Genomic DNA, 27,535 nt, shown 5'->3' on the forward strand with positions numbered 1-27,535 from the left:
AGCCACGCTGTTGTAGCACATGCAGAACGTGACTCAACATTGTCTTGCTGGAATAAGCAGGGACATCCCTGAAAAAGACGTTGCTTGGATGGCAGCATATGTTGCTCCAATACCTGTATGTATCTTTCAGCATTGATGGTGCCTTCACAGATGTGCAAGTTACCCAAGCCATGCCATGCCGTGCCATGCCATGCCATGCACTCAGTGTTGGTTTTTGGCCTTGCTGCTTACGTGCAGAGATTTCTCCAGATTCTCTTGAATCTTTTGATGATATTATGGACCGTAGATGATGAAATCCCGAAATTGCACATTGAGAAACGTGTTTTTCTTAAACTGTTAGACTAATTGCTCATACAGTTGTTTCTAAAGTGGTGCAACTCACTCCATCCTCCTTGCTTGTGAACAATGAGGAATTCTGGGATGCTCCTTTTATAACCAATCATGACACTCACCTTTCTCCAGTTAACTTGTTCACGTGTGGAATGTTCCAAACAGGTCATTCTTTTAGCATTCCTCACCTTTCCCAGTCTTTCCCTAGCTTTTTTTGGAACATGTTGCAGGTATCAAATTCAAAATGAGAGAATATTTCGAAACAAAAACAAAACAACAAACGTTCATCAGTTTGAACATCGAATGCCTTTGTAGTGTATTCGTTGGAATATACTGTAGGCTGAAAAGGATTTGCAAATTATTGCATTCTATTTTTGTTTTACACCATGTCCCAACGTCATTGGAATTGGAGTTTGTAGTTTCATTAACAAGAAAATAATTGTGCAAGCATATTGCATTTGAAGGGCTAAAGTGGAAGTACATATACATATAGGTACGTACATTACATATAATTTAAATCACACACATTTCAAATTTGCATTCAAATTTCATGCACATACAGTTGTGCTTTGATTACGTAACCCTTCTGAAGAGTTTTACACATTGAAACAGTTGGAAATTGAAAATCATAACCCAAACTTTAGTTGTTTTTTTACTATATCATCTTTTTAAAAATATTTTCTCTTTACTATTTTAAGATTCCTTTCATGCATTATTTAAATCCTTAGGATTACTCTCAGTATTCCATTTGGACTCAAATGTGTCACCAAATAGGCTCCTTGTCTAACTTTATCGGGCTCAGACTGGACAGAGAGTGAGAGGACGACTTTGGAGGTCAAATTAAAAAAACAGCAACACTCCAAACGGGAAAACAAGAAAGAAAGAAAGAAAGAAAAGAAGAAAGCAAGTGTACGAAGACGGCAGACAGAAGAGCTGAGTAATAAGTAGATCGTCCAGTTGAAAATCAGCTCACTTGAAAGCAGTGCAGGGGGTTCGCGGTTCCAGGCAGCGCACAATGGGCCAACAGGATCAATATTGACGTTCTCCTTAGTGATAGCAGAGTTGGCTTGCCGCGGGGCAGGGACAAGACCTTTTGTATGAGCCAGCATTTTGCGGTCACGGCTGGGGGACACTTACTGTAACCTTGGCCCGCAGGCATAATGGAGGGTCTGAGTGCGCCTGGGAGCGCTCCTTCCCCTTTTTGGGTCTTTTTACCGTAAGAGCTCAGTCCTCCGGTGGCCCGATTCAATCACAGATCATTACTTTGTCAAAACAGCTACCAGACCACGTCGGCACGCGTGCGGGCCAGCTCGTGTGGCGAGCGGCGACTTGCAGAGCCAGTTGTTGACTGCAGCAGTCATGGGAGATGAGGCGAGGAGAGCAAGAAAAAGCAAGCGCACCACTTGGACAAGTGACTGTTTATTGCTTCTTATTGCAACAAGTAGTAACAATAAGATGGTCTCGATTTATGGCAAGAGGTGCTCAAACTAAATAAGAAAACACTCCACGATGCTGAAACATCTCAAATGTTGTGTACCTAAATTGGTCAATTCATCGGAGGCAAACTCATAAAAAAAAAAAAAAAGAAAAGGTTGCAGGTCAAAGCTGCACGACACGATGCTACCACCCGTGTTGCTGAGATGACCTTGGGAATGTAGTTTCACAAATTCAGTTACTTTCTCAAAGTAAGATAACTTACTATGACATATTTGTTCTTGACACAAATAATAAACAGGTGGTGCATTTGGGACCTGGTCCTTCAGTGGAGGTTCAAGTGACCCAAACACCACCGCTATCACGTTGCAATTTTACAAAATATACAAAAGCACAATATGAGGCATTACAGCGAGAAAGAGATGATTATTGATTTGGCCGCTAACTTAGCAATGGCTACACAGCATCTTTCACTACTTACCTTCTCTTCTAGCAACTGCATCGCAAGTTTCGCTCCTCCTCCAGCCACTGTGACATTACCACCCATGCACAAATCCAGGGACAGCTTAAATAACAGTAATGTAATGCACAAATGAAAATGCTTAATAGATTAACCTTTCACAGGGCACTCATTAAAAAAAGTGGGACTTCTCCTTTACCTCAGTTTTTCCCTTGAATACAATTCCTGTCTCTTCATGAATACATGCTTAGTTGTGTGCGCCTGGTTTTCTAAGATAGAAGTATACTTTACAAAGCCAATCTTTGTATAGTGGCAATAGAAGGCATTCTGTTCTATTCTGTCAAAATGATGTCAAGACAGCAACATTTAAGCAGCAAACAGAAGACTTCTGGTTGACGCTCTTATTTTGAAACTCCAAATTGCACACGTGGTCAGTGGCGGACTCTGACTTGAAAAAGTGAAGCCGCTGGGCGAGCTTCACTTTTCACTTTTCACTTGAACGGCACATATGCGCAAATCGCGTAAATTGAGACTCCTCGGTGGCTTGCGGCGCTTGCCGATGACGTCACACTACGGCAGCTCCACTCGCACAAACTACATTGCGATCGTCAGATTAGCGGTGTGCGATACTGCCAATTTTTGTATCGACCCGATACCGAGATGTGTTTGCGTTAAAAGCCCCTCGAGGTTTGGTTTCCTTTTTTTCCCCCCGTTTGTTAATTCAGTTCACCTCGAATATTTGCCTTCATTTAAAGTACAGAGAATTACAACTAACTACTGTAATTTTACGGTGGCTTTAAATATACGGTCTATGTTAACTTTTCTGAATGTAAAAGAGGAAAGAAATCCAATGTAATCAGGGCCTCTATAATTATCAATAGAGTTTTGCTTTTATTTCTAATTTTGTTTAATTTTCATATTTTAATTGAATGTAATACGCTTTGTGTTGCATTTCGGAGCTTTAGGAGGAGGAAAGACAACATACACAGGTGTTATATCTTTGTTACATTTCCATGCCCTGTTCAAGAAGTGTAAAAATTACACATACAAAAAAGTACAATCAAGAAATAAATTTAAAAAAATTAAAAAAAGTTAAATATTCTAATCAACATACTTTTAACTCATTGTAAGGCTCTTCTAATAAATGAGTCCATTCCATTTTCTTAGAGCTTCATCCTCCTGTACATATTTCAAAGTGTGCAAAACTTATGTTTACCTAGTGCATTTGGCTGCACAAGTGACTGCACAGTATCCTGGATGAGGGTCTTCAGAGTACATAGCCTGCCGCATTCACCTTTCCCTTGTCACAACACATCCTGCAAAAGAAATAATCAAAATCATACTGACCCAGGACAAATGACTATATGGCATATGGGCTAAGATCAAGTGCAGTGTGTTTATAGGACTAGTTAGGACACCAGACATCAATACCGCGTGTAATGATATGTAATCAAGATGTACAGGATACCAGGTGTGCTGCTTTTATACAGCCTACCACATTCACAGCAGGTTCCGACGATCTACATCATCATAGAAAGCCTTTCTGCATGATGCATAAATTCTACTCCATGTAGCAACACCTGTGGAAAAAAACCAATTGTGAACCAAAAAAAATAGAGCTGGTGAAAACATGCATAGGCAACTTAGCATTGTATAAACACCAAACCATTGGGGGCTTAGCCTGATAGCTGGAATACAAACCCCTCATCTAAATGTAGCAGGAAAATACAACATGCATTTCGAGTGTATGTGTAATTACTGGTTTCAATGCAACCCTATGTGGGGCACAAGCCAGTGCAGGTCGGTCCCAAGCCCGGATAAATGCACAGGGTTGCGTCAGGAGGGGCATCCGGCTTAAAACCTGCTGATATACTTACTGTATTGTGTCCACAAGAGCAGGTGGAAAGGCAGTAAGGCTAGACGTTTAGGGGCAGGGTTCAAATTATTTTACCATAGTGTAGATGGGAAGAGAAATGTAGTAGGGCTTATTTTAAGGGAAGAGTTACCTTAGAATGTCTTGGAGGTGAAGGTAGTTTTCATTTTCAAGTATTGTATTCACGTATTGGAACATGACTGATGGGTGTTTCTAGTTGCTCAGGTGTGGCCTTTTAGACTGATTGCTTAAACATTAGATAGTGCTTGTCTTTGGCTTTGGGTTTCACCTGTGAAAACTGCATTTGCTGTTCAGCAAACATGAAGACCAGAGAGCTGTCGAAGGGAGAAAAGTCAACCATTTTGAAGCTGAGAGAGGAGGGAAACTCGATCAGAGCTATTGCACAAACATCGGGCATAGCCAATACAACAATTTGGAACGTCCTCAAAAAGAAAGAAACTACCGGTGTACTGAGCAAGAGACATCGAACAGGTCGGCCAAGGGTCTCAACAGCACTTGATGACAGAAACATTGTGAGAGCTGTGAAGAAACACCCAAAGACAACAGTCAGTGACATCACTGCCAACCTCCACAGGGCAGGGTTGAAAGTATCACAATCCACTGTTCGAAGACGACTTGGAGAGAAGAAATATACAGGCCGTACCACAAGATGCAAACCACTCATCAGCAAAAAGAATCGGAAGGCCAGATTCGATTTTGCAAAGTAGTACAGAGATGAGCTACAAAAGCTTTGGAACAAAGATGTATGGGCTGATGAGACCAACATTAACCTCGACCAAATATGGAGAAAGAAAAGATCTGTTTATGATCCAAAACACACAAGTTCATGTGTGAAGCATGGTGGAGGTCATGTCATGGCTTGGGCATGCATGGCAGCTCCTGGAACGGGCTCACTTGTCTTTATTGATGATGTAAGTTCCAATACTTTTGGAAGGGAATTGTATTTGATAAAAAAAAACGCACCTCAAGTGGATTTCATATTACACAAGAATTCAAAGGTTTAATGTTAAAAAAAAGAAAAAAAAAGACATTTTTAAAAAGGGCCAGCGGCAACGGTAAATACAAACAATCCCCCCCCCCCCCCACCGACTTAGCTGAACATTTTTATCAGAAACTAATGCAGGGAACACTGTTAGCTCATGCTAATCTGTGCTAACACTTCAGATCTGCTTACCTTTGAACTTTTACATGATGATGGTGCATCAGCTGCTGTTTCAAAGTGGAACTTTTGCTCTGGAATTGCAGCCAGCCAAGCTGAGAAACTCAATGGTGCCTAACTGTGGGGTGGAAGCACAGAACGGCCTGCTCACACATTTTCACCAACAGGCAGATCATTCAAGATTGACTTGCTTGTTATTTTCCTACACATTGGAGATTTGAAAATGCCATACGCCAGACCCCAATTTCGCTGTAAAAAATTTCACGTTATACATTTTCTGAAATCAAATTCCGCACTTCTCCATACTTGCGTAAGACCTCTGCAGACTTCAGCATTGTCCCAGTACTTTTGTCCAGGGTGACATATTCACTCATAAAATCTAAGGTACTATGTTTGAATGTTTTACAGCATACATTAGCAGTGGTTCACAAGTCTTGTGTGACAGGTGACACATTTGTCTTAACAAATTGAAGAGTGCTTTACTGTGTTCGTGTTAATTGTTTTATTAACATGTGACTTAAAAATGGACTGTACAAATACTTAAGTCTTTTTTTTCACATTTATTATTGACATAAAATGAGACTTCTGAGCAAACGTGATTTTTGGGGAGAACAAATGTGGCCCAAAAGGAGGAGGCAAGAGAGAAGGTCATCGGAGGTGAGTGAGGTTCTGTAGGGCGGGACAGTTTCATGAAACACATTTGCCTCCTCCGGGGGATTCTGTTCTGGCTCCAGCTACCGGTCTCCCAAAAAAATGTCGTACACACACGAAGAGGCCTGTGCGCTTGTGAGCTATGTATGCAGAAAAAGAGTAGAAGCGACATCCCAACAGTCGCTTCTTCAATGTATTTCTCCCAATGAAACAGCCTCCGACCCACACACACACACACAGACAGAGAGTCCCTAGTAGGTGAGCCGCCTCAGAGTCCGAACCACTCCGTGACCCCTCCTCTCCTCGGGTCAGGTTTCTGCCTCTGCTTTTCGTCCTCCATGAACTTCTCCTGAATCTCCTCCATGGAACCCTCTGCTGGCGTGCCGGTCTTTGCTGGGAAGATATCAGGAAAGCCGAACGTCTGGCCTTGAGACTGAAATGCAAAGTCAGAAGAGCAAAAAAGAAAACTATTGAAGAAAACCAAGCATTCTCATCCCAAAAAAACAATGAAACGCGCGTTTGCCTCTAAAGATGTTTTAATGATAATAATGCAGATACCAAAAGTGAGATTTGGAAAGCAGGACAAAATTTTACACCGCAATATTATTCCTCCGGTTAGACAAACACTGTTCTCGCTCCGACTTTCAATTTTTCCAGCTCTCTTCTGGACGTAATCTCCTGTCTCTCTCCATTTCTCTGGTCCTGATTTATTCAGAGGTAAAGGATGGTATCCATTATTTATTCCATACCAATCTCTAGCCATGGCTAATGCATTGCTGGCTCACCAGTCTGTCAGGTTAGTGCGCAGTACAGCACCCACACACACACACACACGCACGCACGCACGCACTCAGGTCAGCGGGTGCAGCAATATGCACACATCCAACAGCGCCTGTCCTCATCCTCTCCAATGGACGCCGGACAGCATCTTTCAACGGGAGCCAGATTATTGCAGCCTGAAACGACTCCCTTGCATCCACAGCCAGAACTTAACCGGGGATCCCTGTTTGGTTCGTGTGGGAAACCAATAATCATCCCCCAAGGTGATCTACAGTTGCAAACACCAGTTGACACCAGCAACAGCTTCCACCTGACAAATCCACTTTCATTATCATGAAATCAATTGCCAGCGCTGTATATCAAATATTCTGATTAAATATGTCAAGTATTTAGTTTGGGTTCAGCGAGTAGGCATAAAAGAATGGGCCCACTCTGATGTGAATGTTACATTGTCTGTTTCCCCCAAATAAATACCGAGAGAGACAAGCCTTTCATTACCACATAGTTTGGTTTGATTCCCGAGAGGCGGACTGGAGTGGGCTTCCAAAACCTTTTCAAGTGGGAGAGTGTCGAGGCAGCTTTCACTGGTATCATCATTGTATATTTACTTTGCTTCATTACGTAGTATGTGGCCAGGTGCAAGTACATGTTGTGTACATGTTTCTTTCTCAGTTGATATGAGACTAATAGGCACCAGCTGCTTGGTTTATCTCAGCTGCTAATAAAGCAATAACAATGACTCAACTCGAAATACAAAGAATAACAGAATGGCATTCAACTCTAATCAATTCATGTCTGATGTCAGGTCACACATGCAAAAACAGGTTGTTTTTTTCCACGTCAGTGGACGTTCTTTAACATGAGCAATCCTGTGATGTTTTCGCTTTGGACGTGTATGATTGTGTACAAACTGGTTTAATATGGTCGAACCTGCCAAATGAAGCTATTTTACACATTCCTACATTCTTAGTCGTTTACTTAGTACTGCCAACAGCTACTTTCTATTTACCTGGCTGCAATGTATAACAGCGACAAATACTAAGGATAAAAATGCTGTCACATTTTACTTCCGTAAAACTGCGCCACACGTGCGTGTCACTTCACCCACACATTGCGTTGACAGTGGACGTCACATTTGTTTTTTGGAACAAAAGACATGTCAATTGGGCATCATACCCTGCAGTGTGAACGTGAGCCTAAGCCCTGACACTGAAAATAGTGAGACACAAATATAGTCATCGCACCACACCACGACTTAACCTGTCCCCCTCGGCCTCCGAGCGCTCCCAGCGGAAACGTTCTGTCCTGCGTCAGTCTGCCGATCGCACCTTATATATTCGTCTGTGTTAAAGAGAGGAAGGGTGGGTGAGAGAGAGAGAGAAAGAACGAGAGTGGTTTAGAGAAGACTGAGACGGGTTTATATGGAGGCTTGTATTCCATTTTTTCAGAAGTCAAGTTTCATCATGTTAAAGAGTGGAACGGCTGCGCTCTGTTTGCGCATGCTCGTCTTGACATAAACACGCGATGATCATCGTTTACGCACTTCCTAGCTTCCTACCAGAGCTGCTCTCTGACGGAGATGTTTTTAACTACGTGTAACTTGTTTTTAACCAAGTTGCTGCTTTAATTAAAGTTGTGACTACTGTGCTAAATAGACAACTGACCTCCATCTTGAAAAGACAAAAAAAAAATGCGATGTTTGCATCGATCTGCACGTCGGAAGGATGTGTGCCGTAGCTTAGCTCACCGCAAGGATGTTTAACAAGTCACGACGCAAACCGTTTGTTCGAGAGCTTGCTGATAACTTAGCTTACGTTTTTTTTAGTTTTCAAATCTTTTTCCTCGTTTACAATACATGACAACAACAACGCACAGTCCTTCGGTGAACGTGTTGAGTGAACGTGAACCATTAACTGAATGAGAAAGCACTCGAACGATTCTGTGAAAAAGAGCTGAACGATTCGGTAAACGAATCCTTTGAACGAATCTTTTTAAGCCACCGATTCTAGTGATTCAATACACACAAAAGAACTGCTGTGCCCATCACGAAATGGAAGAAGATATTTTTCCTCATCCAGCCATCATCTTCACCAAGCTCTCAATTGAATCAAGCTGCCATCCTGCAATAGCGGGATGAGGCTCCTACTGCAGGCCATGTAACGATACCCCTCTTTAGCACCCATTACACCCCCAGTTTGCCTCAATTGGAAAGAAGTCAGTCTCAACTTCTAATTTAAAGCTTGCCATGTTCCAGAGAACGTGTGCAGTTAAAAGTGGAAGTGAGTTATGGTCATAGTGCATTCAATGCAAAATGCATAAGTAATGTTCAAAACAACCAGGGAACAAACATCAGATGGAGGAAAAGAAAGACAGAAAGAAAGAAAATAAAACAGTGGTTCCAACTCGAATTGCCCCATCCAAGTTTTGAGATTGGAATTGATTTGAATAGGTTACTGGATTTGACGAGAGAATTTCTCTCAGAAAGACGTCTGGTGAAGAACTGAGGTGCAATGGCGATAAGAAACCAAATCAACTGGTTCTGAAACACTTTCTTGCCATCCGTAAGAGACTGCAGACACATTTAAGATTAAGACTAAGAGCACTTTTACTACAACTTTAAAGAAATGCTTTTCCTTTGTTTTGAAGTTTCACATACCGACGACAACAACCTCGTCACAACGATTCCCACTTACACAGATCTGCAAAAACTGCTCAAGCAAACACGAACAGCACGCTGGACAGTAGTTGGCGATGGTACCAAGTGCTCTTCACGCACGAAATGAAAGAGTCTTTCGAATACCCTCGGTCGTATACAGTATGTGGAATGAGAATGACGACTTTTGTACGTTAGTAGCTCTGCCGGACACGGCAGCAATGCAATAAATGTACCTTTCGTTGAGAAAGCGTTACAACAACGTGTTCTGTTCAACCTCCCCCGTCGTGACTGGGAAGTATTTGCGCGTGCCCAGATTGAACAAACGTCCCGGTTTCCGAAAATGTTTTTCATTGTTCACATGGGAATGATAACGCAATTGTTTGTCAACACTTTGAAGTTCCAAGTTTGCACTATTTGTTTCCAAACAGTGTTGTATGTTCAAGTATCCAATACAGCACATTTCTTATCTGTTGTTAGCCTCGGAAAAACAATCTGACTTCACTATTTCTTTCATTTGTTCCAGTTGTGAACATAGCAAGCAAATGTCTTTGGGTGACACACTGGAGAAGTGAGCACCTTTCCGGCAGTCTGCGGAAACCTGCTGCGTAGGCGACTATTACGCAGCTTCACTGGGTTGTGTCCACTTTTAGGTCTATTACTTCGGAAAAATGTCGAATCAAAATCGAATCAAGATTCCTGTTCGTGAACAAGGTTGTCAGAGCCAAAGCCGGACAAATCCAGTTTGCAAACACAGAGAAAGATGGGAAGTGAAAAGAAATGAAAAGACGCACACAAAGAACAACTTTGTTCTTTGCTGACCTTTGCTTCTAATTTGCCACAAAATGGCCACGAAGTACAAAAATAGCTTTTGGAGGGGAAAGGTTTGTGTGTATTCAAGTATAATACTTTTTCCTTATGAAAAAAAAAAAAAGAGCAGAGAAAATACTGTGTCCGGCAGCCTTGGAATGCATGTGAAATCAATACGAGGAAAATGTGAGCAGGGTGCGTCTTCTATTATTCATAGGCTGAGATTTAAGTATGAAATACAGAAGATATAGTTGTTCTGAGTTGATGTGTTAAAGTCTTTGATTAAAAAGAGGAAGGTGACTGTGCAGGTCTCTTTTCCAGTTTGCGTTTGAATAGAACTTTATGGCACAGTCACCTGCTGCGGGCACAAAAGGCGGATTTAACCTGCTGTGAAAGAAAAAAAAAAAAAAAAAAAAAAGTCATAAAGAGGTATCAGATAATCTCAGACAAGCTAAAGGGAAAATTCTCATGCATGTTTCATACTTCAACAACTGTCAAATTTGAAGAAGAAGAAAACAAAATAAATAAATAATCTCCAATAGATGAAATTCACCCCTACGGTATTTGACATTAACTTTACAAATCGGACATCTGCAAAAACCACTTGAGATCACATGGACTCAGATAATCTGAGACAATAAAACCGAATACATCCAAAATAGACCGCTTTCACAATCTGAGAACAGCCTGTTGAATGAGGGGTGGGGTTACGTACTCCGACTTCTCGGGTGACCGCACATGACCGAATTTCTGAAAAGAGGAACTCTCACTGAGGTCAATCTTAAAAAGGCTTTAAACAGTCTGACAATGCGACTGACTTTATAGCAATTGTTGGGGAGGGATAATCCAAAAGCCTCTGAAGCCAAATAGCATCCACAAGGCAGTTCATTAAATAAATGCAACCAAATGTTGGCGGTCGGGCTTTAACTATGACCATATCTGGCCAGTACACTGAAAGAGAGGTGTTGACGAACACAGTGAGAAATCTCTTGAGTCTGTGGGTTTTGCGGCTGTGGTGGCTGTGTGGTGGGATGAATCATACCAGAGGAGTCATTTTGACAACTGATGGAGTGTGCGAGTGTGTGTTGTGCTTAAGTGTGTGAATGACGGTGACAGAAGGTATTCAAGTTGTGGTTTCATCCAGTTTCAGCACACGGTAGGAGAGTCTGGCGAACTACAGGGGGAGAGGTTACAGGGATTAGAGCCGGCCGGGGGAGACCCCAGTCTGGGTGAGTTCATGCGTCTACGTCCGTGTGTGTGTGCGCGTGTGTGTCGGGAAGGTGATGTGCAAGTCCGCGCCACTGCGGATAAAGGTGCCATCACACATTTGCACGTCAGCTTTCTTGGTCCTGACCATGCGTGGGTGCAATAGCTGCTTTAAAAAAAACAACAAAAATAATAATGGATCTAGTTCATTTAAGGTCACATTACCAATTGCTAGAAAAGTGCAGCTAGTAAATCAAGGTCAGATGGACTCTCAAGTAGCTTGTTTATTGGACAAAGTTTTTGGCCATGTATCAAGGTTACAGATTTTGGCAGGCAAGTAGCTGAGGGAATTAAAAAAAATCTGATTCCAATTCTGTACTTGTCATGATTGATGCATTTTGCAACAGATAAAAGAAGTAGCTGTTTATGTGGTGTGTCGGGGCAAACCTCTGCATGTTGTTACCCGTGGCTTTCCAAGAACGAATTGCTCTCTCTGACATCAACAGCTATGTACTTATTTGAATAAAGAATACATTTAAAAATGGAAACACAAAGGCAACCTGTTCATAAAAGAGTCAACAGTTTTTCCCTTTTAGTGATTCCATATTTTATTCCCTTTAAAGATTGTTCTCAGCTGGAAAAAACAAGTTTGACAGTTGAGTGGATTTTCCCCAACCAAGTTTCCTTCCATCCATCCATTATCTGAGCCACTTCTCCTCACGCGGGTCGCGGGAGCGCTGGAGCCTATCATGGGGCAGGAGGCGGGGTACACCCTGAACTGGTTGCCAGCCAATCGCAGGGCACATACAAACAAACAACCATTCACACCTGCGGGCAATTGAGAGTCTTCAATTAACCTACCATGGATGTTTTTTGGGAGTACCCGGCCGGAGAAAAGCCACGCAGGCACGGGGAGAACATGCAAACTCCGCACAGGCGGGCGGGGCAGGCAGACGCTCTAACCGTTCGGCCACCGTGCTGCCACCAAGGTTCCTGGCAAGCACAAATTGGCAACTTTCTTCAGATTTCTTATGTGGCTTTGCAGTGTAAGGATATATATTTGTCAGATAAATACTGACTTATCGATAACCTTAGAGCAGTGACAGTGTTCGATCATCGGTTGACTTTGTAAACCAACACTTCTCACGACTGTTCATATATTATTCATTCATGTACAGACCCTTTCCAAAAAAATGGGAATATCATGGAAAAGTTTATTTATTTCCATTATTAAACTTTCCTAAATTATAGATTAAGGGGCCCACAATTTAAACCATTTCAAGTAGGTATTTGTTTATTTGTGCAGAATTTGGGCTTCCAGCTCATGAAACCCACGAAATCAGGAATCCGTCCAATGTCAGCCATCCCGCTTATATTTATTTGTGATGAGTATTTTATTGTACGTGCATTATGTACATCTGGTCAGTATTCTTTGGGTTTCTTGGCGAGAAATCTCTTGAAAAAGAGACAGTGGTCTCAGTGGGTTTCAATTTGAATTTCTTCTGCACCGTGGCGGCTGCGAGATTTAGTTCTCTTGCTGGCGGTTGAGGTCCAGATGACTGTAGGAAAAATAGTCGGCACCGCAGCTGGTTTCAGCTTCTGCCGAACTACACTTGTGTATCCGATGCTTTCTGCAAAGTCTTCCTCAAAACACTCCGGTTCGAAGTGATCAGCACGGAGTTTGGAATGCTTGCGAGGCACCCGTAGCTGAGCATGTTTCTGTCGATTGACTTTCCCTATCCAACGGTCACGTTTTCCTTTTTCACTTGGAAAGTCAAAGAACCTCTTGCCACTGCCTGAATCATTTGCACAACCAAATGCCACACAGTACACCACGGTGAAATCGCTAAATCATATGACAACGAATATATAAGGACGGGAAGGACGGCATGGAACAATAGCGCACAACAGGCCGTTTGGCTCGTGTTACGTCACAGCGCCGGATAGAGCCGAAGACCGAAAGCAGAAGGCGCATTCTTCATAATATTTTTTTTCCACAATCACAGAAAAGAAACAGCTAAGGAGCAGTTGGAGAGGCAGGAAAGAAGATGTGAAAATTGGAGAGATGTGGCCAGATGATTGTGAACAGCTTGAGCAGGCAGGTCTATGGGTGGCCCACACATTCACTCTTACTTTCTCAATAACACCGAGAAACACATCCACACTCTGAATCTGTCGTCACTGTTTTTCCTCTGTCCAGACCTCTGTCCGACATTCCAAAAACAGATGAGTAAGGGACAATATATGAAGATGAGGAAGTGCTGGTGTTGGGGAGTGTGTACCTATGCATGTGTGTGTGTGCGTCAGTGTGGGGGTGAAGCGTGGTTAGTGGGGAAGGTTGTCCCCTTCACAAAATCTGATTCAGATTAGTTCTGAAGAAAATATTTCCTCTTCCACGTTTGCTGGAACCATCATAAGCAAATATGACCACCGGTGAGGTCATTTGGAGGTGTTCCAGTGTGTCAAAACAGTCTTGAGTAGAAGAGGGAGGCCTGGAAAGGTCAGACGAGATTGCTCTGTTGACGTTGATTCAGTTGTCTGGGTAATCGGCTGCCTCATTTGAGCTTTAAAGCAGCAAATTACTGTCAGAATACATACGTTTACTTTTTGAAAGTTTTACCTTTGACAAATTCAACAAACTTCATAAATTCTATCATTTCTTAGTGTATTTTTTTTAAGGCGTGAGGGCATCCAATATGCCAAGTGTACATCCCACACCGCTTCTCCTGATTAGGGTCGTGGGGCGCTGGAGCCTATCCCAGATGACTTCGGCCGAAAGGAGGACTACACCCTGAACTGGTCGCCAGTCAGTCACGGGGCACATATAGACACGGACAACCATTCGCACCGTCACTGAGTGGGAACTGAACCAAAGTCAGGCGAGTGTACCACTACACAAAAGCACTCAGAGAGCAGATGTCTGCTAAAGTTTAGACATTTGTCACCTGACAAATCATTGAGTGAGTCCATAATTATGAACATAACGGGTAAAAGTTAGGAAGTTTCATTCAGATCTAGTATAGTGACGCCTTCAGATACAAGTTTATTTCGTTCCGTGACCACACTCTTAACTAAAAACACTCAGAATCATCTTTCAGATTGAAATGAATGGAAGTGCCATTAATCCGTTCGGGCCTAGCCTTTAGCTCGCTAACGAGCTAGCCCGCGATCTAAGAAGCCAGGCCACGAGCTAATGAGTTCAGTCGTTTAAAACGTCAGTGCCTTTCGCCGAGTTGTTGTGCGTGTTAGTCCCCAATTAAAACAAACACTGGAAAGTTGCCTGTTTATCAAACAGAACTTCAGGGGCACACGTTATTCAGCCAGCGAACGTCACCATATATTTGATTGGCATGGAAAGTTCTCGTCTTCAGCCCACCAACCGCACAGTCTTGAAGCTCGAGGGCGGGCTTTATTTTTCATGATTTTAAGGGGCATAAAAATAAAAATAAAAAAACAAAAAAAAACAATATCATTTATGGTAATAGTTTTTGGGCAAATATATCATCTTAAAAAAATATTGTGACAGGCCTAACTAACAGTGACTATCAATGCTAACTGTTAGCACATCAATGGTATTTTCCATCATGAGTTTGACTCTTCTGAAGTTGGAATACACAACCTGTCATTTTCGTTGTTTTATTTGTATTTTGACAGTAAATCTCATCTGCGCGTGGCATTAAACAGCTTGAAGCCTCTTTTCTGTAGAATTGTTCGAATTGTTCGATCACTCATATCTCAAGGCACCACAGGATTCTGGATCCAAGGGGGAAAAAATGTAAGGATCCTGACATGTTACTGACATTTTCCCTGTTACTTTAAATGGTTGCGGTGCTGCGGGGCTGGGTACGGCGGCCCTCTTTGTCTGTGGTTGTGCTGCCTGATGGGCCCGACCCGCAAGAGCCATCCATGCCTCTCAATCACTACCAAGCACACACTCACACCACTGACTGTAAATAGTTTTCTCACTAGTCACACACATATCCAGGGTTCCCCGGGGGACCGGTGTGGGGTCGGGAGAGTGCGGGTGTCGGACCGGGTTTCATTCCGTCCTGCTCCTCTGCCTTGCCTGCCCCCCAGGATTTTAATGCATCACACACACTCATCCCGTTTCTTTTACTGCACCACATACACCCATCTCTAGAGGGGGGGGGATTTGGCTGTTAGGCAACAGTGCCTGGCAGCCCTGTGGGAAACCTGGCAGTCATGGTAATTGGGGGGGAGGTGGGTTTTCACTAGCTTGATGGCGGTGCTCCTGAGGTCGGGCCCTCCGAGCTGGATGGCTGCTTGGCATTGGGTCTCCCCTCTCATGCCCCGCGGCTTCCCCCCACCCTTATCGTCCCCCCTGTCGGACACCCCTATCCGCCCTCCTTTCCAACAAACAAGGGACACTGTCCCACCTTCGGGCTGGGCGGAGACTAGCTGCATCGCGTACTCTGCGGGTTGGGGGACCGTCTTGCTCTCCTGGGGGTGGAGGGGGAGTGGGGGGGGGGGGGGGGGGTTGGCTGGGGAGGCGGCAGCCCTGCAGGCTCCTTTCGGTGGCCGGTTGTCGTGACGCCTCGGTGGGGCCAGCGGACTGCCCTGGGTCCCTCGGCGTGGGAGGTGCCCCGTCTGCCAGACTGCTCTCGAGTGGATTTCTGGGCCAGATCCCGTCTCTCGATTGATTGGGTGGGGTCCTCAGCCTCTGCGGTGGAGGCACTGCACCGACAGGACACTTCTGTCAGTCATTGTGCATGCGAAACAGTGCAAATTCACTTGTATGTGTCCGCATGCACACACCGCTGGGACTTTTTCGCTGGGTGTGGGGCCAGTCACTTATTGCGACAAATAACTCATGAATATGTGAATTGCTTGGCCATCCCCTCACTCACACTTTGGTCCTATAGACGTTTAGAATTAACATAGCCACTCACACCACTCTTGAGTTGTACAGCCGGTAGGGTTGGGCATCGTTTGAATTTGAGCGATTCCGGTTCCTTATTTCAATTCCGGTTCCAAACGATTATCGATTCCGATTCTTTTAGGGGGCTGGGTCAAAAAAAGTTTGCATGGTTTAAATAAAGAGTGTCCAAATTATGAAAATCAATTTTCTTAGCAGCTCATAGCCGCGACTAAAATGAACATTTGACTCGGGGTTCTTTATAACCAGTATCAATATCAAACCTATTAACTAACAGGCAATGTGCTAACCAAATTGACTTAATATTCATTAATTAATGTTTCAGCTAAAAGTTAAATATAGCATTGTTAAAATCGCTATTTGGGACTGTTTCATCCCATCAAATGGTTTATATGTGCATGTTTTAACTTAACTTCCTGTTTTAAAATTGTAGCCTTTTATTTTGAAGGGTATGCACCGGACCTCAGCATTTTGGCACAAAAAGTAACTTCACACGGCACCGGTGATTTTGAATTATTTTTTATTTTTTTCCCCAATGGATGGAAGCAAATGCTATAAAACATTGATTCCTTTCCCGACCCACCGCTGAGGCACAAGGTTAGTGTTTGTGATATTGTGAAACGTTTATGTGAATTTTGTCCCAATTCATTGTGATGTTAAGCTTTTTTTTTTGTCGTCAACGGTGCTTATGTTGGTTTGAAGACTAAAATAAACTAAAATTAAAAATAAAATAAAAATAACCAACTGTTTGCCTTGTTCGCTGTCTCAATGTTGGCATCGACATATTGTATTGTTTCACTCACCGAATTGACAGAGTTGACTTCACTGAAGCTCAGGCTGAGGCTCCAAGTGCGTCAGACACTAATAATCTAAAAACTAAAAACTAATAATCACTGAGGCAACTGGTCATTTATTTTAACAAAGTTAAGACACACTTTTGTTCGCCGCCGTTGGGCACAAACACTCGTCTTGTTTATTTTTTTGCATATTAGATTTAATTACATGTATTAAAATAAATGAAAAATATCGAGCCATCAAGATATAAACTAGGGTTTGACGCAATTAGTTGACTTTTAAAGTCGACGTTTAAAGCTCGAATTCGACAAACTGCTAAAGTGTTTTTGGCACCTCGTCTCCCAATCTGCCAATTTACAGAACCGATTTATGACTGGCCCGTCTGCAGCCATCGCCGGGCCATCAAGGCTCTGTGTGGCAGTGAAATGTCTGGCTAACAAGTCGACACAGTCTCCATAAGTTGGCACTGGTCAGAGACTACAAGAATAAGTGGATAAGAATACGAGTTAGCCTCTTAAAATATTCATACCAACGGGACCACGGAACTAGCAGCAAGGAACGAGCGCAGAGGCGCGAACTTAAGCTACTTCTTCTCGCCAAAACGTTACATTCAATAATAGGGTGGGAAACAACTGTGTGATAATGAGAACTTTATTCATATCACAAAAAGTTCTGGTCTGTATCGAGAAGCTTGATTCGATCAATATTTTATTAATGGTCGATATGGAAAAAGGGATCATCGATTTGATTTTCTATTCTTTTCGCTAATCCATGAGACTTGCGCCAACCCGGAGGAGAAGATGCTAGCGACGAGCGAGCCATAAATAGCCCTTTAAAAAAAAGGGCACATCTATCATTTGGGAACAACCGTAGTCTACAAAACATGAGTATATCTGTGTAATTTCATTTTGGTGCATTACTAATGTTGAGATCATTATATTTTGAAATACCCGGAGGGAAAAGCAATGTATTTATTTGTGATGTTTATAATTGTTAAATAAACCTGCTTTATCATTTAAATCAATTTGGTCTGGTCCACTTTTATACATTTCTAAACTTTCATACGATAAATATTGAGTCATATTGAATATCGACATTAGGAGGAAAAAAAAAAAAATGGTGACAAATGACAAAATCACGATACGCGCCAACCAACGTCGCGACACTAGTGTTGCTTTACGACACTGTGTCGCAACATTCGCCGCAGTACTACATAGCCGTATGAGGCTACAAATGTGTGGAAAATATTGACCCAAAATGAGACCAGTAGGATGGTCAAATATGCCAGTCCATCCTCAAACACAATAATACAATAATACAATAGCACAAGTGAAATAGACACAGTGAAACAGGGAAATGCTTAATTTATAGGAGCCTGCCGACAATGTCCCATCTCACAACACTAGATGAATCCGGACGGCTCATTGAAGAGAAAAACGTGCAGGGCTCCCCCACTAATGACATTTAGGGTGACAATTGTGGGTTGTATTTTAATTTGTTTCTATGCCTTTCTATCTGCAATTGGGAAGTGACCAGTTCCGGGCGTACCCCGCTTCTTGCCCAAAGATAGCTGGGATATGCTCTGGCACTCCCGCGACCCTCGTGTGGATAAGGGGTACAGAAAATGGATGGATGGATGGATGGATGGATGCCTTTCTATGCCACCAGTCCGTGGTGCAAAAAAGATTGTGGACTGCTTTACTGCGCTTCAAATAGATCAACGATGTCATCAATGAATCGTCTTCAACCAGACTTTAATCACTTTAAAGAGGAAAAATCTTTTGTCGTTTAAACTCTTATAAACGCACTGTAAACATAAAAGACTCCATAACTTATTTATGCATGCTTTGAGGGACAGAGATCAAGAGTCAGACAGGTGTATGAACAAGACACAAGGAAGAGAGAGACTGAACACTGTGTCCAGTGAGACATAAATACACATGAGTAAATACTTCTGCCTGGTAACAAAGTGTGTGCGTGGGTGTGTGCACGTATGAAGGTGTGTATATTTGTGTGTGTGTGTGTGTGTGTGTTTTCATGTCCGGGCATGTCTACTCCCAGCCTTCTACTGGAGACATTGGACCTTGGTAACAGAGCTCTCAGGAAAAGGATCATCACCATCTAAATACACACCCAACCACCCACAAAGATGCTGACATCCATCTGCTGTTGAAGTGGACACTCAGCTGATAACAACAACACAACCAAATATTCCCATGCCGTGAAGAACAAACGGTGAATCTGATCGTCTTCTATCTTTTCTACCTCACGCCTAAACCTTGCCTGTCGTCAACCTAACCACCATGACGCACACGTACACACACGTTAACAGCTGTTCACTCTCATGATCCCTTCCATCTATGTCAACCCCAACCCCCACAATGTACCCCATTTCTCCCCCTGCTACTCATGTAAACAACAGCCCCACCCTCTCCATTTCAATCACCTCCGTCAAGCACCCCAGCTCCAACTATCTAGGCTACCAAACACACATGCACACACACGCTAAGACCCCTGCACAAAACCACACACACATACAGTCACCCCTACATACAACTGCAACGTAAACATCCAGGCAATGTCCCTGCCCCCCTCTTCAACTCTCAGGAATGCATGGCCAGCTGGTGGAGGAAATAAAAAACGAAGACACATAGCAAAACAGGAAATGCATCAGCAGGGGCCTATCAGAGGGCTTTATCAGGCCAGTGGCAGCTCAACTGAGAACCTGGGTGGCGCCGCATTCTGATTGGCTGATCAAAGCGGCAGCTGTGTCATTACAGGTCATGAGGTCAGGGGGTAATCATGAAAGGTTACGAGCATGCACATTTGTGCATGTGTGTGATGCCACGGCAATCTAAATGCAGGGGAGCTGGAGGAAATATGCAAGGAAACGAGGAAGATGCCAGAAGATGCTACTGGTTGAGTGAGAAAGTAAGGATCACTTGGAGAAAGTCAAAGAACAGACAAGGATGCAGCTGTCAGGGCAATTCACTTGCCAATACATTGTTTCGCCCTCTATTATGGAAATAATCACTACTCATTTTGTGGGTACCTAATGAAAACCACATTTCACAATTTTCAATAGTTTGGGGTCTGGATGCTAAAAATAAAACTAAACCATTGACACAATGAGAAGAATGTCACAAAAACCGGTGATGCATGATTTGCTAGGTGTCGTAGAATAGGTGTGACAACTAACTAGTCAATAGTTCTACATTTGACATTCCAAAGTGCATGGTTTTATGGTGGTTTTCAGTAATGTATGCTCTCTTTCCACTAAGCTCTTCTTAAATCTACAAATACATTCCACAGCTACACACTTTGTGAGATTCCCCAAATCAGAAGACAACGGAAAATGAGCGCTTTCAGCAAAGCTTGATTGCAAGGGAAAAGCATCTCAGTTTCTTGGACTCCACACATAGTTACAAAATGTAAACACACTAATTCAAGTATCGGCCTTCCTCACATAGATAAAGGGTAATAGAATGGTAGAGGGAAAGTGAGAGCAGGGATTCAAAGCAATTTCTAAAATAAAAATCAAAAAGTCAAATCTTCCCTTAAGGATGCCTCACAAGCTTTCGATAGGGTTGAGGTCAGAGGATGATGATTTTACTGTGGAAGACACAGTTCTTCGCTTCATATTGTATATACCCTGACAGGAGATGGTCAGTTTGAAACACCGTATCATGTTGACACCTTCAGTCACTTTGAAGGGGCCTACTATCTAACGTCCCATCATTCCAGTCCAAAGCAACAACACGTCACCAGCTCCTTGCTGATGTCGCAGCCTGGGTCATCCACAACTAATTCCATCTGAACCATCCAAAGTAGCACAGAATTTACAAGTTCATACAACTGCTTGAAAATGAGTGTTCATGTATTTCTCAGCCCACTTGAAATGTTTGTTAAGGGTGGCTGAAATAGCGCGTTATGCCGGACCGCACCCATTTGAAGGACCCTGCATGGAGATGTTCTTGAGACTCTACCGACATTCAGGAGCTTCAAAGAGGTGCTTGCAAATCATGAAGTGGATTTGGAAAAGCTGCTCTCTGCATATGAAGCATTTGCATGACAGACCTTCATCTGAACAACAGTGCCACCAGAAAGTATTCACGCCCCTTCGCATTTTCCACATTTTGCTATGTTAAAGACGTATTCTAAAGCTGATTTGAGTATCGTTACTCGACAAAAGGATCTACAAAAAATATTAGATAATGACAAAGTAGAACCCTATTTTCAGACATTTCTGTAAATGTACATAACAGTTACATAGGTATTCACACCCTTTGCTATGACATCAACCTCAAGCTCAGTGAAGGGGTGGCACTGTAACTCATTTGCTTTCTGAATCATACACAATTTCCTTAACAGTACGATGAGGATTTTCTGCAAATGTATGTTTTTATTCCTTTGGTAAGGCATCGGACTATTCTGCACTTTTCATCAACGGAGAGAGCCTTCTTTTCCCCCCAAAACTATGACTTACTACATGCTGTGAAACAACCACTGGATGTAATTTTCCATTGAGGCTCACCTGGCAAATCAATTCAACTTTTCTGAGGTTTATGTTATTGATTTGACAGAAAGCGCAGGGGACAACATATGCAAAAACCTTCACAGTAAAAATAAAGATCAAATGTTTATTCAACTTTAATTTGAAATGCTTCATAATTTGGAACAAAGTGCACATTAGAATAAAAAAGGGCATTTTGAAATAATTAGGTCCCATTGCAACTGATGAAAACGCGCCAACACACAGAGGGCGATGAGGGCAAAGTGGCACAAGTTAAACATGTTAATTGATGTGATAAGCAAGGGTGAGGCAGGACAGGGAAGGGAAGGAAGCAGAGCGGCAGCCAGGCAGACAGACAGGCCTGTGTGAGGAAAGCCTGTGTTTGCGTGACTAGGTGAAAAGGAAGCAGAGGGAGGGAAGGAGAGTGGGAGCCACAGCAATCCAAATAGTTGAAAATAATACAATTCCTCACAGATAAGCAACATTTCCCCCTCGACCCGGCAGGTTCACTCGGACCCGAGATCGGCAACACAAAGCATTGGGGCTGGACACCCACATTCGCCGCCCCTCCCACCACTACATTACATCTGCAGTAGACTTGGATGATGAGCCCAAACCTTTGGGCATCAGCTACTCTACTCATCAACAATTGAATGGCACCGTATTCGTGAGGAAATGGTGAACGAAGGGACCAGGAACTGCCGTCGTCCATGCAAAGCATGTCTACTTCTTCAGATCTTGTTTTTCAAGGTGGCCAGTTAAGAGTTCAAAGCTTTGTGTCGTGTTATTTATCAAATGAGAATCAAATGAGTCACCTTTGTCGAAAACAAGAGTACTTGCTTTGCGATCTCAAGGGGAAGATTGTACTGTGAATATTATTTACGACTGGCGTTTGCCAATGATTGAATGTGGATGTATCCAATTGAAAAACAACATCAGCCACAACAATGAAAACTTTGCAAATCTTAAAACAAAAAAAACTAACACTAGCCCCACCAAACAAAACGCGTTTTTGCAGCTACACAATACAATTATTATTTATTTTTTAATGGAGATGTGATCACCCACGCCAATGTAGCTCAAGGGTAAATGCTTAATTCTGAAGGCAGTAGCTAAAATAAAGAAGAAGAAGAAGAATCATCTTTTATTGTCATGAACATGCATGCATGCACACGAAACTTGTTCTCTGCATTTAACCCATCACAGTGAACACATACACACGTTAGTGGAACACACTGGAGCAGGGGGCAGCTGAAGCGAGGAATTATTATTGCACCTTAACAAGACCTTTCAAATTTGCCCATGAATTTGTCTCATTTCCCAAACCTACACGGCACACAAACTCCAAAGGATCTGCTTTGTGGCAGCAAAAAGGCAATAACATGAGCTGCATGGAAGAAGGTAATCGAAGGATGGAGGCAAAACGTTGCCATCTAGTGTCAGTCAAACTGAGATCTCAGGCCTGTTTGCTTAACAAGGCCGTTTCCCTTTTCCATTTTTTCTGCTGTCTCTCATTCAAACTGGGACAAGATCGAAAGAGACACAGGAAATCTCTATTTGCATTCTATGTTTGTCATCTTTCTGTCTGAGCCACAAAATAATCTGGCTAGCGCTTCCAGTTTGTTGCCCGGCAGTCAATGGCCAATGCTTTGTCGCCCTTTGCACAGAGTTACAAAACACAACACGTTACACTGAGCGAGATTAAGAGAAAGTGTGCATGTTATGATCAGGCACTGCAAGTGCAACATTTGATCAATTTAAACAAAGATCTGGGCCATTTTGTTCAGATTGAATTTCTTATTTGTAATTGACATGATGATGTGTCAATGTGGAGAAACATCAGCTGCCCACTTGATGACGATGTCGGACCACATTCGACCATCTGCGTGCCTGGTCTCCCTTCTGTTATCAACTTTCCAATCATTGATTGGACTATTTTCGAACACCACAAGGTGGACAGGTCTGTGCCGCTTGCATCAATGATAAAGGTGAGATTTACTCCAATGCTCCCAGCGAGCACAAAGGACTGGTTAGGCACACATCTTAGTTCACCTCTGCTTGCTTTCAGTGGGTGCAAAACAACTGTCAAGCAAACATTAACCTGTGTGAATTTCTATGTTACATGGCTGAAAGAAAGCATCCCACAGGTGTCTGGATGTGCCATGCACCACCCAACACGCAGAGAACACAAACTGTGCTTCCTCCCCTCTTGACCTCCTCTGAAAACAACATGAGCAAAATGTTTGAGATTCTTTTTCAAGTTTCCATGCACAAATGTCCTTCGTTTAGACTAGTTATTTTGTTCATGAATAGCAAATAGCAAACGAAATGTCAAATCTTGCCACATATAGTGGATATAAAAATCGACACACCCCTGTTCATATAGCCAACAATGGAATAGAATAGAATTCCATTCTATTCATTTATTGTCATTGTAGAACAATGAAATTGGAATGCTACTCCTTAGGTGTGTACAAAAAAAAAGTAGGTACCGGTATTTCGTGTGTACTGTATATAATATGTGCTTAGTATAATTCGCACCCACAAAATTGCTCTTTTGCACTTGAAATTTGCTTCAACGTAGTTATAATATGCACCCCGGAATGGGCGGTATCCATGCTCAAAACTTTAAGTACCGTATTAGCCACAGAGTAATTTGTATTCTAATGGGTTTTTCAAAGAAATCTTCAAGTTCTCTGAAGTAAACCGGAAAAGCCTATCTTTGCGCATGGTCCAAAGAAAACGAAAGTGGACAATGCTTGCCTTCCTCTGTTCGCGTGCGCTGACAACAATGGTTCTTCAGTCTACAGAAGCAGTTCATATTCATTCTATTAGTCGAGGAATTATAATTACTTGTGTACGGAAGGTATATTACAAATTCACGGGTGAGCGTTTCTGCCATCTAGTAAACTAAGACGCTAAATCTGACGGCGTGCTACGTCAAAACCCCCTGGTACTGGTGTACGTCTAAGAGGTAGTAGCAGGATAGTTTGTTGCGTTGATTTTCGGCAGCTTAAGGTTGACTAATTTTGGCAATTTTTCTTATACCTCTCTCTGTATAATACGCACCCTCGATTTTTAATGAAATTTTTAGCAAAAATGCATATTATAAACGAGAACTTATGGTACACAAACACAATTTGAAGAAATGTAATTTCTCGTGTATAATACGCAGCACCCCCCCCCCCATAAAAAAAATCAGGAAAACCCTTTTAGCTATATACAATACATACCATCAACTTGCTGCTATCATGCTCAAAACAAAGTAAATCCATATTTTCTTAGTTTAAAACAAATAAAAGACTCAGATCTTTGTGCATGCGCTGACGTCATTCTGCCAATATTTAACGTGCCTCTAATTAACCCCAAATAAGTTTCAGAAAACGTAGTCCGCTTTTCTTGACTTTTTTTTTTTTTTTTTTATTATTATTTCTAGCAGAAGCCTGTAGGTTTTGTGCTAACACTGACTGACATTTGGAACGGTTCATAACTGCTTTCACCTTGACTAAGGCCCCATTTCAAGCTGAAAATAAACAGGCCCAAAGTATGATGATGCCACCAACATGCTTCATTGTAGGTATGGTGTTCTTGTTCTTTTGGAAATGAGGAGTGTTGTGTTTTCACCAAATATACTTTTTGGAATTCTTGACATGCACGTGCATTTGGAAGAGTCCGTTTTTGCAAAATGTAGCCAGGCTTGCATGTTTTTCTTTGGAGGATATGGCCTCCCTCTTTCCATCCTACCCCATAGCCCAGACATGCTGTATAAAGAAGATGGGAGATTGTTGTCACATGTAGAAACGGACAGTATTGCCAGAAATTCCTGCGGCTTCTTAAACGTTGCTGTCGGCCTCTTGATAGCCTCCCTAAAGAGTTTTCTTCTTGTCTTTTCATCAATTCTGGAGGGACATCCAGTTCTTGGTAAGCTCACTGCTGTGCCAAATTCTCTCTAATTGATAATGACTGTCTTTGCTGTGTTCCAAGGTATATTATGGTATTTATTCAGTTATACATCTTATAGGCTCATTAATGGTGGAAAACATTTCGAAACCATCATCATCACATTTTTTCATATCACAAAAACCTGGCATTTGAACAGGAGTGTGTTGACTTTTTATATCCACTGTATATGAGCTAATCCTCGAAGGGGAATCTGCTGATTGACATTCAACTGTATCATTCAGAAATGCTGGAAGCCATCCAGCATCCCATTCATATATTCCCAGCGTCACTCTCCCGGAGCTTTCAACATGTACCCTCCTCATCACTCAGCTTACTTAAGTGCTGCAGCCGGTAATGAGTAAGCGTTCTTGCTTACTCCTGCCGAGAGAGGAAAAAAACAAAAAACAATCACACCTAAAACTCAGCAAGGTTTCTTTTTTACAATACAATATGTACAATATATCATCAGAGGTAGACATAAGTGGCGCACGGGTGCACATGCGCGCTGAAAATATCAAATGCGCACCACATTCAAGTGTGTTACTGCGTATTTAAGTACCAAACATTTAGAATTAGTACAGAGTGAGGGTGCGCGATATACACAGTGTTCAAATTTGGCCTAGGGTATAGATTTGGACTCTGACAACCAATCACGATAATGCTTATTGATGATGTCATTGTATAGCTACATCAGTGTGAAATGGCTCAAGTACGACTGACTATGGAGCTGGAGGATCTGCCAGCACCGGGGCTGGTTAAAAAAAAGTGTCTCCACCGCCATTCTTCCAGCGTTCCTTGCTAATCAGGAAGTAGCGTAGGAATGCTTTGTGCTACGCTATTTTGCGCCACACCAGCTATCTACGAGCTACGGCTGCTAAACAGTGTCATGGTGCAGAGCCGTTTGTCTAAATTACTAATCCTGGCCTAAATTGCAGCAAATACTGTAAGTATCACTTCCAACAAGTACTATCATTTCTCATGTAGAATACACTCTCGAGTATAATGCGCACGCCCAAAATTGACTCCAAAACCCTTCTTGTATAATGTGCACCTGTGACTTTCTATCCATCGATTTATTTATATGCAATAAATGTGAGTGGTGAGCCCCTCCTAATTTGTTTTTCTAATCTAGTCTGATCAGTATTATTACTAATACTAAGGTTTGCGTGTTCTTTAGTATTGTATGTATTACTGTCTCACACCCCAGTGTTTAGTTTTAACACTGCAGGTTTACGGAGGTATTTTTCGCCTCCCACATGACCATTGGCACGTCAGCTGGCTTCCACAACGCACTGAAAGCTAGAGAGGTTGTATGCCCAGATACCTCGCTCACTCCTGGTGCAACATAATCATTTATTAAAAATAGTGAAGACACAGCAAAAGCCGCAGAGGGTGGATAAACACAAATAAGCTCCATTAACATTCACATTATTAAAACTATGTATTAGGGGACTAACTGACTATAAAAAAAACATTTTAACAACTATACAAAGGCGCTAGGGACGCTGGAAAATCTTCTGATAGCGAGCCGCCATGTTTTTGCGATGACGGCTTGCCGTAATATGAATTCAAATTTGACAGAACGTATTGTTTTTTTTGTTTTGTTTTTTTAAAGAAGGCAACCTCGAAGTGAAGGGTAGGATTCTCTCAGAGATGGGTGGTTGTCTGACATGTACAGAATGTGTCAGTTATAGCCTATTCTCTTGTAGTCATCAAATGAGTCAACACCTAAAAGTGATTTGGAAAATAAAGGAGGTCCTGTCAATGAGTCACATCTAGATTATAAAACAGAGAATCTTCAAAGTAGCCCCCAAAAAAAGCTATTTGAAAAGAAAATTGGGTCAAAAGTGTAATATCAAATTAGTTTTCCCTGAGTAAGCCTCTTGGAGAATCAAACAGACGGAAGTGTGTGAGTTGAGTGCAAACATTTTAAACAACTTTTAACTCTGAGCATAGCCTTTAGCAGTGCATGAAAGCAGTCTGACTCCGAAACATCAGTCCCAGTGAAGTG

General features: G+C 42.4%; 1 protein-coding gene and 1 long non-coding RNA gene across 4 annotated transcripts in view; one reads left to right on the forward strand and one right to left on the reverse strand.

Moving 5' to 3' along the window:
• Positions 1-5,817: 5,817 nt before the first annotated feature.
• The window catches only part of mrpl23 (mitochondrial ribosomal protein L23), a 59,263-nt gene continuing 37,545 nt past the window's right edge, over positions 5,818-27,535 (reverse strand). Inside the window, exon 5 of one of the 2 annotated variants that reach the window (XM_061773379.1) lies at positions 5,818-6,375. In XM_061773379.1, coding sequence (XP_061629363.1) covers positions 5,965-6,375 — 411 coding nt within the window. In that variant the 3' untranslated portion in view covers positions 5,818-5,964. The remainder of the gene's footprint in view (positions 6,376-27,535) is intronic. The other variant, XM_061773380.1, reaches the window with a different exon arrangement.
• On the forward strand, positions 15,900-22,716 carry LOC133478754 (uncharacterized). Of its 2 annotated transcripts, XR_009788752.1 has the most exons (4): positions 15,900-16,042; positions 16,723-16,871; positions 19,131-19,304; positions 22,087-22,716. It is a non-coding gene; the product is annotated as an uncharacterized LOC133478754 (long non-coding RNA). The 2 variants fall into 2 exon arrangements; XR_009788753.1 differs by lacking the exon at positions 22,087-22,716 and having other exon boundaries at positions 19,131-20,479.

Source organism: Phyllopteryx taeniolatus, chromosome 5, assembly GCF_024500385.1.
Source record: "Phyllopteryx taeniolatus isolate TA_2022b chromosome 5, UOR_Ptae_1.2, whole genome shotgun sequence".
Classification (NCBI taxonomy): domain Eukaryota; kingdom Metazoa; phylum Chordata; class Actinopteri; order Syngnathiformes; family Syngnathidae; genus Phyllopteryx; species Phyllopteryx taeniolatus.